The 14225-nt window shown below is 43.6% G+C and overlaps 1 protein-coding gene across 2 annotated transcripts in view; it reads left to right on the forward strand.

Moving 5' to 3' along the window:
* The window catches only part of LOC115090426 (protein ABHD14B-like), a 31883-nt gene extending 19796 nt beyond the window's left edge, over positions 1-12087 (forward strand). For both annotated transcript variants that reach the window (XM_029599513.1, XM_029599512.1), the window contains exons 2-4: positions 3624-3854; positions 8530-8771; positions 10218-12087. In XM_029599513.1, the coding sequence (XP_029455373.1) occupies positions 3647-3854; positions 8530-8771; positions 10218-10400 (633 nt within the window). In that variant the 5' untranslated portion in view covers positions 3624-3646 and the 3' untranslated portion in view covers positions 10401-12087. The remainder of the gene's footprint in view (positions 1-3623; positions 3855-8529; positions 8772-10217) is intronic.
* Positions 12088-14225: the final 2138 nt, after the last annotated feature.

Raw genomic sequence — 14225 nt, forward strand, 5'->3', positions numbered from 1 at the left:
GCCCTCAGACTGACTTCTGGATTTGATCCTAGTCTGAACTCTGACCATTCTTGGATGCTCCCTGCCACTAACTTGAGTCTGACTCTGGACCTACACCCCCCTCGGCTTCCTAAGAGACTCTTGCCTAAGACCCGCTGGCCCCTGGAACCCGAGGGCTCAACCCAAGGGGAAAGGGGTTGATATAGGTGAAGCTCCAGACTCATCTCTCCCCTGCATAGTTCTGCTATCTGTCGGTATGGGCATACAGGGCCTTCCCCATGGACTGAGTCAACCTTACTACAGCAACAAGGGTCCACGAATCTTACAATCATAATGGGCCAATTCCCTAGTATATACACAAATGTAGGAGAAGGAAGAAGTTGGTGTGATGTGGGCAGGCAGCTCGGTCAGTTACTTTGGCTGCCGCATGTGGCTGCCAGAGCTCCTCCGCTGCTGCTGCTGCTGCTCCCAACGCTCAGAATGAGTCACCTCCATTGTTCAGTTTATGTTGTGCTCTTGCTGTCTCACTCAGCCTAGGGATAAGACAGAGGCCGGAAGGTCTCAAAGAAGGAAGCTCAGAAATGGTAAGATAAGAAGGTGCTCAGTGCACCGTGTGTGCCAAACAAAGCAGGGCCTGACTCTCCATGCCTTGCATGCTGCCCACTGATTACCACACTCCATGGCTCATGCTGTAGTGGCATGCATGATTACCCATGTTCTCAGAAAGGAGCTGCTACATGTTTAAGAGCCTCCAGTGATGTCTCTGTGAGGTGCTGAGAGCAGAACCCAGGTGTTGGTCTGGATCTGAGCATCAGTCCGTGGTGATTTTTCTGTGGCACAGCTAATCAGGTCCGAAGGCACATCCGTGGGCAATGGCAGACTAGCTGGGAAACAATATTGTAATGATGTGCTGTTTCTCCCTCATTTACTTTTCTGAGCAGCTCTCTCTAAGCTACAGAGGCATGCATGCTTCCTGCCTCTTCAGCAGCTGGTGGAGTGGGCTCTGCCAGCCATGCCAGGCCTATTCCCTCTCTCTGGTGGCCGGCAGGATGGGTTTCATGAGTCTCCCCGTGCCAGCACCACAAGCATTTTTAAAACTCACAGTCTGGCACTTGCCATCTACTGGTTTTACAGTGCACAAGATCAGCAACCAGAACAGACTGGCCTTCAAGTTTTGAAAACGTGCTCAAACAGTTGCTGTGCACGAGAGGAATCTAAATTGTGCATAAGCCACATATGCATGCAGCCTACTGGGAACACTGCCTGAGAGTGATTGCAGCTCGGCCACTGTACAAAGAGATGGGCTTAAGGTTACATTAGGTTCTTACCTGCTTTCCTTGAATCCTGCCAGACCAAACCAGACATATGAGATTTGTCCCCGTCATTAGCATAGTGCAAACTTTGACCTGATGTCTCTCTCTACTCTATATAACCTGGTACAGCAGGGGAGGTGTTGGTAGACTCTTGCCCAAGCTATTATATAGGCTCTTCCTGTAATTTCTATGCAAATCAACTTCTTTAGATCAACAGAAACAAATTTGTGAACACAACAGCCAGGGAGACAGGTCAACATAAAACTGAAAGATTTGATCATATATCCTGCTTCATTAATCTCCTGAGTGCATTTCTTTACTAAGAAAGCTACCTCTTTCTGTCTTCTTTCTCCCTTTCGTTTTATATATATTCTCTCTTTACATCCTTCTTATTACTTTCTTTAATTTGTTTATAGTTATCTCTCTCTTAATCCCTATACATTTACATATAGATATATCGTAGTGCTCTCTTTTTGCCCACACAGTCTACCTTGTTAAATCCAGGCAAGGAAATTGTCTGATTCATATGAAACTCTTGACACCAGCTTTGGCAGAATTGATGACACTGGCCTGATTGTAACCTCCTCCCTTTAAAAAGTGAGGTAAGCCTAGCGACTGCAGTTTTGAATCTTTCTCGCTGAACAGATTGCTACCAAAAACACAGTCTTCAAGGTTAGGTCTTTTATGGATTCTTCTCTCAAAGGTTCAAATGGAGCTTTCCCCAGAGTATTTGGGACCAAATTCAAGTCCCATGGTGGAATTAGGGGCTTCCTTGGTGGGTGCAAATATTTCACACCTCTAATAAAAAGAAAGTGGACGGGGTGTGTGACGGGGGAAGTTCCTCTGATTTGGCCCCTGAAACATGAAATGGCTGCTGCCTGTACCTTTAGTGAACTAACTACCAGTCCCTTATCCAAACCATCTTGGAGGAACAACAGGATAGTGGCTAAGTGTGCTTTAGACGGTATGACCTTCCTTTGCCTATACCAAGCTTCAAAGACTTCCATATCCTGACATAGGCTAAGGAAGTCAACCTTTTCCTTGCTTTCAGCATGGTTGATATCACTTGGCCTGAGTCTCCTCTTTTGCATAGCCTCTTCCTCTCAAGAGTCATGTCGGGTCCTCCATGATTACTGGTCCTGGTCTCAGTAGGCCCCTGGTCTCTCTGACTTTGATCAGATCTGCATTCCATAGCTGCCTTGCCCAATCTGGGGCTACTAGTATGACTCTCCCTGGGTGGTGTGCGATTCATCTTAGTACTTTCTCTACCATTGGCCAGGGTGGGAACACATACAAGAGATCGCTCCATGGCTACCTGTGAGTCAGGGTGTCTATCCCCTGGCATCCTGCCTCTCTCCTTCAGCTGAAAAGAGTCTGTATGTGCTGTCTGGTGGACGAGAAAATACGGCTGTTGGATTTGTTAGTGCGTCCCCTCAGGGGCACACAGAAATCCAGTTGAGGTGTTTCCTTTGCCAGAGGCTGTAAATAGGTGAATCTCTACAGCAAACCAGTGGGAGTAACCTACAGTACCTGAACGCAATCCTCTCTGAAGTGCCTGAAAGGCTCCAAGTAATTTGCATTATGTAAATATGTTACCTCTCGAGTTATTGTTACTTCTCTAGTTTAATTTTCAGGTTCCCCCTAGAGCCTCCTGCCCTCAAGTTTCTACTGTTGCCCTCTCCCACCCCTGTTCATTGTATCTTCCACCTACTGTTGAGATGTAAACCGATATGATGTGCATTCTAATGTCGGTATAGAAAAGCTGCTAAATAAATAAATAAAAAATAAATAAATAAACAACAACAACAAATAAACTTGGTGTGGAGTTGATGTTCTCATTGTGAGTGGTCACTGGCCTGGGGATTTATTCAGGACTTCCCTCAGCAGATGTGTCTCAGATTTTAGTTTGTCATGTCACTGTTTGGTGTTTCCCTGCGTGCATGCAGCCTCTTGGTATGTGTGTGCCTAGCTGGCATGGACTAATTTTTACCAGGTGCCCACCTAGCATGCGCTGATACGTGATACGCAAGTTTCCAGCATGCACCTTTCTGGCACTAAGTGACACCTTTCATGTGTCCTTTTGGCACGCCCTGCCTCCTGATATCAACTTCTTGACATGCAACGGCATCTGATCCTCAGTCTTTTTTGATCTTTACCTTTTAGAATAATTTTCTCTTATTCCAAGAGTCCATTCTACAGAAGGTGAATGGACAAAAATCCTGTTTAGCTATTTTCCCCAGTTTGTACGCAGATTCCATTCCCACTGGGCACAGAAATCCAACACCCTAGTTCATGTTCTTTACTTGTCCTTGTGTTTTTTTTTACTTTAAGCATCGGTGTAAGATTTGACTGCCATGGCTGAGGTTCAACTGACAGAAAGCACCTTTGATGTGGATGGACAATCCTTGTTTTACCGTCAGGCACAGCCAGCACATCAGCCCCCTACACTTTGTGTCCTGCTGCTGCATGGGATTCGCTTCTCTTCCGAGAACTGGCTCAACATAAAGACGCTGTCAAAATTGGCAGAGGCAGGGTATCGGGCCATGGCCATTGATCTGCCAGGTACAGTTGGGGAGGAAGGGCGGTGTGGAGGAGAGGGCTGGAAATCCGGGAGCCTTGTGTGGCATGGGTGACACATTGGGTTTTTATCAAGAAGCTGAATAATTGGCATATTGCATGCCACACAGATCTACAGGGTCCAATCAGTGAGTAGCTCACATTGCATAAACTCTGTAATAGGAAGGGACCTGAAATAGGAAGATTATAGAGTTCCTAAAGTGTGACAGGCCTCTATTAATATTGGTGTAATATACAAACCTCCATCACAGACAGAGGACATGGATAGAGATTTAATGGAGGATATTCACAGGATTGCTGTGAAAGGGGAGGTGCTGCTGTTAGGGGATTTTAATCTTCCAGATGTTGCATGGGTCATCCCAACTGCAGTATCTTCTAGAAGCAGGGAGATCCTGGATTCTCTGCAAGGAGAACTGTTCTGTCCACTGATAATGGAACCTACATGGGAGGGGACGCTACTGGACCTGAGGCTTACCAGTGGGGACAGTATTTCTGATGTTGTAGTGGGTGAGCATCTGAGAACCAGTGACTACTGGATGGTGTGGTTCAATATTAGGATGAAGAGATGAAGGTTCATTCTAAGGCAAGGGTCCTAGACCTCATGAAAACTAACTTTCTCAAAATGGGAGAACATAAGAACATAAGAAATTGCCATACTGGGTCAGACCAAGGGTCCATCAAGCCCAGCATCCTGTTTCCAACAGTGGCCAATCCAGGCCATAAGAACCTGGCAAGTACTGAAAAACTAAGTCTATCCCATGTTACTGATGCCAGTAATAGCAGAGGCTATTCCCTAAGTCAACTTAATTAATAGCTGTACATATACTTCTCCAAGAACTTATCCAAACCTTTTTTAAACCCAGCTACACTAACTGCACTAAACACATCCCCTGGCAACAAATTCCAGAGCTTAATTGTGCGTTGTGTGTAAAAAAAAATTTCTGATTAGTTTTAGATGTGCTACTTGCTACTTGCAGCTATGGTATGCAGATCTGATCAAAGTCAGAGAGACCAGGGGCCTACTGAGACCAGGACCAGTAATCATGGAGGACCCGACATGACTCTTGAGAGGAAGAGGCTATGCAAAAGAGGAGACTCAGGCCAAGTAATATCAACCATGCTGAAAGCAGGGAAAAGATTGACTTCCTTAGCCTATGTCAGGATATGGAAGTCTTTGAAGCTTGGTATAGGCAAAGGAAGGTCATACCGTCTAAAGCACACTTAGCCACTATCCTGTTGTTCCTCCAAGATGGTTTGGATAAGGGACTGGTAGTTAGTTCACTAAAGGTCCTTTCTTCCGAATCCGAAAGAGTAAATAACCATTTCAAATCTACTCATTCTAGACCTCTCATGATTTTAAAGACCTCTGTCTTATCCCCCTTCATCCTCAGATTTTGCTAAAATCCAAGTACACTACGTCTAGCGCTCTCCCTTGATCCAACTCTCTGGTCACCCAATCAAAGAAATTGATCAGGTTCATCTGACAATAATTCATTAAGTGGATGGGAAAATCTAGAGGTAGAAGGGCAGTGGGTAAAACTAAAAGGAAATACCATAAGGGCAACTAATTTTAGGAATGTAAATAAAGGGAAGAAATAAAAGGGACCAATATGTTTTTCTAGAAAAGTAGCTGAAAAGGTAAGAGAGAAATGGTAAGAGAGAGATGGTTAGCATTCATAAACTACAAGAGATCGCAGAAAGAGGAAGACAGGTGACAATATCTGGAAAAATTAAGAGAAGCTGGAAAAGTAGTTAGGAATGCGAAAATTTTAATAGAAGAAAATAACAAATATAGTAAAAAAGGGGACAAGACTATTTTTTGATATCTTAGTGATAGAAGATCGTGCAAAAGTTGTTTGTGAGGTTCAAAGGTGAAGGGAATTAATATGTAGAGGCTAATGAGGAAAAAGCAAAATTGCTTAACAAATATTTCTGTTCGGTGTTCACTGTGGAAGGAACTGGAGCAGGACCACATAAAACAAACACAAATAAAATTGGAAGTGAGATAAACTTCAATCGATTTTCAGAACAGTGTGTTCATGAGAAGCTAAGTAAACTTAACTTATATAAGGCGATGGGGCCGGATGAGATACATCTGAGGGTACTAAAGGAACTTAGAGATGTCCTGGCAGCTTCACTGGCTGATCTTCCCAGTGCTTCTTTAGAGTATGGAGTAGTTCCAGAGGAATGAAAAAGGGCAGATGTGGTTCCTATTCATAAAAGTGGAAGTGAGGAGGAGGCTGGGATCTACAGGCCAGTTTCTCTGACCTCTGTGTTGAAACTAATGGAATCACAGCTAAAACAGAGGACAGTGCAATTTTTGGAATCCAATGGATTGCAAGATCCAAGGCAGCATGGTTTTAGTAGAGGTAAATCTTGTCAGATGAACCTGATTAATTTCTTTGATTGGGTGACCAGAGAGTTGGATCAAGGGAGAGCGCTAGACGTAGTGTATTTGGATTTTAGCAAAACCTTTGACACGGTTCCACACAGAAGACTTATAAATAAATTGTGCGCCCTTGGTATGAATCCTAAAGTGACTGACTGGATTAGAAACTGGCTGAGTGGGAGGTGAGAAAGGGAGGTGGTAAATGGAGTTTTCTCTGAGGAGCGGGTTGCTACTAGCGGTGTACCTCAGAGATTGGTCCTTGGACCAGTTTTTTTCAACATTTTTGTGAGTGACATAACGGAAGGGTTGTTGGGAAAGATTTGGTTTTTTGTCGATGATGCTAAAATCTGTAACATGAGTTACAGATCAGCCAGGAAGGAGTGGAAAACATAAGGAAGGATTTAGCAAAGCTCGAGGAATGGTCTAAGATCTGGCAACTAAGATTTAATGCTAAAAAATGCAGAGCAATGCATTTAGGATGCAAAAACCCAAGGGAAAGGTACAGTATTGGAGGGGAAATACTTCTAAACACATAGGAAGAGCAGGATCTGGGGTAATTATATCTGATGATCTTAAGGTGGCCAAGCAGGTGGATAAAGTGATGGTAAAATCCAGAAACCTGCTTGGCTGCATAGGGAGAGGAATGGTCAGCTGAAAAAGAGAAGTGATATTGCCCCTGTGTAGGTCCCTGGTGAGACCTCACTTGGAATACTGTGTACAATTCTGTAGACCACATCTTCAAAAGGATATAAACAGGATGGAGTCGGTCCAGAGTTTGACAACTAAAATGGTCAGTGGTCTTTGTTCTAAAGCATATGGGGATAGACTTAAAGATCTAAATATGTGTACCCTAGAGGAAAGGTGAGATAAGGGAGATATGACAGAGACATTCAAATATCTCAAAGGTTTCCATGCATAGGAAGTGAGCCTTTTTCAATGGAAATGAGGCTCTAGAATGAGGTATCATGAAATGAGGTTGAAAGAGGTAGATTCAGGAGTAATCTTAGGAAATATTTCTTTATAGAGAAGGTGGTAGTTGTGTGGAACAGCCTCCCAGTGGAAGTGGTGAAGACAAAAGCAGTATCTGAATTCAAGAAAGCATGGGATAAATACAAGGGATCTCTAAGAAAGTGATGAGAATTATAATGCTAAATTAATTGGACAGATGGGCAGACTGGATGGGCCATATGGTCTTTTTCTGCCATTATGTTTCTATGTTTTAGACATACAAATAGGACACAAATAGTAATTACCCTGTTATGGAATTATTAGCTCAGAGGAAGACTGCCCACCAACACTATACTTGAGTAATGGTTCAGTGTTAGATCAAAGGAAAGAGCAACTCCCCTAGCACTGTATTAAGGCATTGGGCCAGGACTGGCTTAGAAGAAAGTGATCCCCTGACACCATGATGGACATTGGTTCAGTATTGACTCAAGGGAGGGGCATTCACCCTACTGAATCCTCATCATTGCCTTCTGTAAACTTTGGAGGTTTCTCATTCACACCCTGCTTGACCTCTGAGATCTTAAGTGGTCTGAGCCAAGTTAACAAGTGCAATCTGAAGGTATTCTGAGACCTATGCTTTTGAACTCTCCCTGTTGGAGACCAGCAAATATTAGAACTTGTGTATTCTGATTGGTCTCGTAGATCGACGCAATACCGCACATTTATAATCCATCATGTGCCCTTAGATCTGGACCACAAAAGTTTTCAGAGGTCCGCTCTCCGCGACTGGCTCACTTTCATGAAATCCACAGCCAAGCTTTATCAGTTGCTGGTCCAATACACTGAAACTCTTTGTCAGGGCCATTACAGACAATTGCTTTTTTTAAAAAGCATTTAAAACTTACTTGCTTAAACAGGCGTTCGGATTAGATGTTTAGGATGGTAATCTAACAGATATTGTATGAAACTGGATTTCTTACGACTGGCTGTGATATTATGAAGCAGCGTTGTATTTACATATTATACACATGTAGGTTTACCATGTATGTTTAGGCATTAGTCTTGCTTGTTTTATATTGTTTTTTAATGTGCATGTTTGTGATGTACCCTACCAAAAATGCTACAAGATGTGTGCGGGCTGTACATTTTTTAAATGAAACAATAAAATATTAAATGAAGGCAGGGCCTGATTTACAAAAGTTGAGTCATGAACATAAAATGGGAGGAATTCCTTCATTAATCAGGCTCACATTATGCAGATACCTACATGCAGGAAACTCTGGGGCTGTGCTGACAACAGATTGTGTGTCTTTTTTTTCCCAGGACTGGGGAGATCTCAGCAAGCGAAGCCTCCAGTCCCGTTTGGACAGCTGGCTCCAGCGAGCTTCCTGCAGCGCGTTTTCACGGCCTTAGAGCTGGGCCCGACTGTGGTGATCAGCCCCTCCCTCAGTGGCTCATACTCACTTCCGTTCCTCTTCCAGCACACGGAGCTGGTGAAAGCCTACGTGCCTGTGGCACCCATCTGTACCGAAAAGTTCACCCCAGTGCAGTACGCCGGCATAAAAGTACGGAAGGCAAAAGATGCCATTTTTCATTGCTGGAGGGGAGGGCGTGGAAAACTACATTAAAGATAACAACCAGTCATTCATCTGATTGCAAATAAGAGCAGCCAATTAACAGCATCTAGTATGTTGCACATGAGAGAATCCTACATGTAAGTGCAGGGATAGTTGTCTAATCCAGCCTTATGCAGGAAGGGCTGTTGTGTATTAGGGACACAGCAGCTGGGACCCATTGCGTGAATTGCTTTGAGAGTAATACTCCTGCATTTAAGAATTGGTGCAGTGTGTATCTCATGGATTCTGTGGCCCACTGCAATAACTAGCCGTGAATGGGAGTTCTTGTATTCCAAAACAATGACTTTGTGCCGTGGTAGCATGCAGCGCATTTTTCTGGAGATCTCGTAACAGTGTTTCTCTTCACAGATGTCCTGACCGTACATTAAGTACACTGTCATCCCATGTGCAAACACATCGGCCACCATTCTGCACTGACAAGTTCTGTTGTGTAGTGTTATCACACACAAGGAGAGGATGTTCTATGTACAGGGCAGGAAAAAGCCTTGAGCATGGATAATTGCAGCAGTCCCTGCCAGTGCTGAGAATAACATTGGCTCTGCCTGCTCTCATTAAAGTGTGTATAAGTGTGCTGATTACCTCATTAGAAGGCAGTCACTGTTTCCCCTTGGATCACCAGGATCATTTTTCTCATTTTATGGAGGGGAAGAGGCAGTACTTTCATCTCCACTGAGCTGCAGGACCCATACCTGATCTTCTGCACCATCAGACTGACTTCAGATATTGGGGCTTATTTAAATGAACATCTTAAATGCTCTGCCAGGTTGTCTTGGAGCCCCTTTTTGTTAACAGTATTTATTAAATAATGATAGCTCTGGAAGTGTGCTCCTGTTTTATGGCTAATGATGTCACTGGAATATCCCTCAGTGCTCTTAAACCATTTCAAATAAGCATGTTTCAGTGTGGCCTGCTAGCACATTAGCCCTGTTGATACCATGGGTGCAAAGTGTTAAAATATGACATTGTACAACCTTTACAATATATCATACCTATAAGAGAGCTCTGACCGACGTGCCACGAATGCGCAGTAGAGAGCGGCTCAGACGGACGGGCCGGGCATGCGCAGGCGAGAGAGCACGTTGGTCAGAGCTCAAAGATATATATGGCCCTGGTGGGACAGGAAAACCTTGCCCGTTTTAACGGGCACAACGGCTTGTTTCTTAATATTGTGTTGGGATTTCATATGGTTGTTTATTGAGGCCTCTGACAATAAGGGATGCTCCACCTTTTATGGGAGGTGATGGACAGGAGCCAGGAACTTGCTAGGGCAAAGCTAAATCTGAACACATGTCCGTTGTCTGGAAACAGCCTCCTAATGGTTAACACGAAAGTGAGAGATGTCTAATCTGTGCATCCAATCTCTTTTCATCCCAGACACCAACGCTGATCGTGTATGGAGACCAGGATGAGCAGCTGGGTGAGATATCTCTGAACAACCTGAAGAACCTGGCCAATCACAAGGTGATGGTGATGAAAGGGGCAGGGCATGCCTGTTACCTTGACAACCCAGATGAATGGCATCATGGTCTGCTGGACTTCCTGAAGACTGTGGTTTGAAGATTCAGTTTAGCCTAGGTGGGGGCCAATAATGTCCAGCTTTCTGGTCCTATTAAGTCATGGCCAATGGGATCCACTGGATAGCAGAGAGAATTTTTATTGATTCTGAGCTAATTGCTATTACTGTGCAATAATCATTGATGAGTAACATTAATCAGAAATTCCAAAAATTAAGCCTTGAAATAAAGACAGATGTGCTGATCACCCTAATATAATTTGGAGTGTATGGGTAAAAGTTAGTACTTATGAATACAAGAGACTGACAACACTGGCAGTAATGTAGAATTGTTTAATAAATGAGATTTCCTTTGTAATATTCTACTGGAATCAACAGTGCTTTCTGAGTATGACAGAGCAGTGTAGTTGCCGTGTTAGTCCACTGACCTGCACGGAAATTTGGAGTATCAGTCTGATGGTTAGATCAGTGGGCTATGAGCTAGGGTACAAATCCCACTGCCGCTCCTTGTGACTTTGGGCAAGTCACTTTACCCTCTATTACCTCAGGTACAGACTTATAGGCAGATTCACTACGGGGGTCATTTTCTAACGGGATCGCTTGCGAAAAGTCCCTTTTCGCGAGCGATAGCTTACTAGGGCCGGAGTCAGGGCGGAGTCCGCACCAGAAGGGGAGGAGTCGGGGCGGACTCCGTGACGACTTCGCTGGCGGCGATAAGGTAGGCCACGTTATCGCCGCCACTAGCGAGCCCAATAGCGCCACCTTTCACAGTGGCGCTATTGGGTGCGAAAGCCGGCAGTGATAACACCACAGTGGTGCGATTGCTGCCGGCTTTCGCAGGACCGTCCCCCCGTTTCGGCCCCCCATTACCGCGAGATTCACAAATCCCTGCGGTGTTAGAAAATCCACACCTAAGTGAGCTACCACGTGCATTATTAGTGAATACGTCCCATTAGAAACAATGGGAGTGGCAGTGAAGAACTCACAGAAAAGCAGTACCACACTTTAGTGAATCCACCTGTTAGATTGTGAGCCCTCTGAGATAGGGAAATATCTACAGTACCTGAATGTAATCTACTTTGAAGTACCTGAAAAGTGGAATATAAATAAATAAATACAGCCAAAACCAGTATGGGAAGGCAATGTGCAGACTTCCTATAAACAGCTGTGCCAATGCACCTCAGTCTTGGCCTGATGCACCCCTGCTCTTCCAAATCAGATACCATCTCACAGCTACTCTAGTGCACTTCAATTAATGCTCTAACAGTCTACCTGCTCTTCTAGTACTGGGAAACCAAAATAGTTCTTGCTAGTGCACCTCAGTCCTGAGCTGCAGAGCTTGGTGCTAGTCTGGTACTGAACCCACCCCCTCCCCACCAGTGGCCCTCAATTCAGAATCGAAAAACCTATTGCGGTTTCCGTCCTGAGCTACCCCCACCCAACCTTAATGACCCTCCATTATCCCTAACAGCACCTCTGCTCTGCCAGGGCTAACTTTCCACGCAGATTGCTTTCAATAGCACTTCAGTTTTTCACTTAAAGCAATAATGTAAAAATGATGGCTGAACAGCAGTACATGCATGATGTCTGTTTGAGTTGGTGTATGTACCAGGCCACACTATAGGGCACATGATTTGGGAAGCATTGAGTTTCTTGTGATTGCATATTATGCCCTCTGAATAAGCCATGGACTGTAGTGATGGGACTCAAATACAGCCTATTCAGATCGGACTTCTTGTGTTGTGTGGTTTATTTCTCCCATGCAAAGCTGATCTCCTTTTGTCAGCTCCAGTCAGACACTGCTCACTGTTCAGTCCATCTCTGACTTTCCCTTCCAAGCAAACCTTTTGTTTTGACTTTATTTGCCTTTCATGTTTCTTTAAGAAGGCACACAAAGTTTACAGTGTCTTTCTTTACATACGTAGTACATTTACAGAGTGGTGCAGTTCTGTCCAGCACCTTATTCATCTCTCTCTGTGTCTGTACTTCTAGTTCTTATTACATAGGTTTATTTATTTTATTTGATAACTTTTATTCTGCATTTTTCAAATATTTTGTACAAGGTGGAGTACAATATCAATATGTATAACATCAAATTATTCCATAACATTGGGCTTCTACAGAAAAGGCTCGGGGAATGGGGATCTTGAAGACTCAAATGTTTAACAGAGGGAATCACTAACCAACGTTTATTAGTTGAACGCAGTTCCCAACCAGAAACATAAAATGTAATGGCCTTAAAGCCATTATTAAAATGTAAATGTTACATCCTGCTGCAATAGGCAGCCAGTGCAGTGAAATGAGACTGGATGTAATATGGTCATTTCCACTCTGGATAACATAATATACCTGTGTACTAATTCGATTGTTTATTACAAAATATTAAAATTCAATAAAACATTATATTCCAAAAATATTTTTGGAATATAATGCACTGGCTGCCTATTTTGGGAATATAATGTTTATTGAATTTTAATATTTTGTAATAAACAATCAAATTAGTGCACAGATATATTATGTGTTATTTGGGAATGTAATACCTGTTTTACCCTTACGTATTTTGTGTATACATTTCCGCTCTGGCCCAATATCTAGCGTGCAGTTACATTTTGAACCAATTCTAATGCCTTTAGGTATTTTTTTTAGGACAGATAGAATGAGAGCTGGGCTATGGACCTAAAATTATGTGGACTTAAATAGTATTTTTTATTTATTTATTTAGAATTTTTATATACCGGCAATCATGAAAACATATCTTGCTGGTTTACATAAAACAGGGGTGCATTATATACATAAAAACTAGAACTGTGGTGACCGAAGGTACAGTTACATTTAACAAGGGTAGCCGAACTTGGAGAGGAAGAAATAGGAGAGAATAGAAATAGTTAAACAAAATACAATTTAAGTATGGTATACAAAATAAATGTTATATACAAGAGGCGTGGTGTTTTAGGAGTCATTGGATTGTGTCAATGGGTTGTGTCCGGAAAAGCTTGCTTGAATAACCAAGTCTTAAGTTTTTTCCTAAAAGTTGGGAGGCAGGGCTCCTGTCTGAGGTCTGTAGGAATGTGGTACTAATCATGGTTTATACAAGGCTCTGCCTTTAGAATGGATTGAATCTGGGCTCTAAAACGAAGTTTATCATCTAAAATCACTCCTAAGCATTCGGGTAGCTCATTCCCAATGAGTAGGTTTTGCTCCTCTGCCAGCAGATGGAGACAGAGCAAAAGTTGATGTCACGGCTATATAGTCCCGCCCCGACATCAGCTGGCCAGTATTCTCCGTCTTCAGCAGATGGTGGACATGCATTTCCCTTCAGAGAATTGCCTGTGAGTAAAAAAAAAAAAAGAAGAAAATAAAGAAGTTGGAAAGGAGATGTCTATGTAGCACCACTTGCCTCCTGAGGCGATACTGTGTAGTCCCTCTCCTAGTAGAGTGCTTCAGTCTGGTAGCCTTGACTGGCATGGACATAAATTCCATTAGTGGTTGCAGGCCGAGAGAGGCTTGGCAATGAAGGATTTAGCCCTCTTCCCCCGAAGCCAGGACCCGTTCCTGATCTCAGCCAGGGAGGGCTGAGCTCAGGAGAAAGTTTTTTGACTTTAAAAAAAAAGAGTCAGCGACAGGAAGACAGCAGGAGAAGGGTCTATTTCCTTAGCATTCAGCTGTCCCGCTCACATCTCTGGGGAGTTGTGTGAGGTGAGGAGAGAATGCAGGCATGACAGGTTAAGCAGCCATTTGGCTAGGCCCTGCTTCCAGGCTTCTCCCATTTTGAGCACGCAGTAGACTGTGGGGTACTTTTGCACGCTTTTTTGCTTCAGTCAGCGCACGCTTGCGCATCCAAGTATGCACCCATTCTTGTTTGTGCATGC

The sequence above is a fragment of the Rhinatrema bivittatum genome, chromosome 4 (genome assembly GCF_901001135.1).
Source record: "Rhinatrema bivittatum chromosome 4, aRhiBiv1.1, whole genome shotgun sequence".
In the NCBI taxonomy this organism is placed as follows: Eukaryota; Metazoa; Chordata; class Amphibia; order Gymnophiona; family Rhinatrematidae; genus Rhinatrema; species Rhinatrema bivittatum.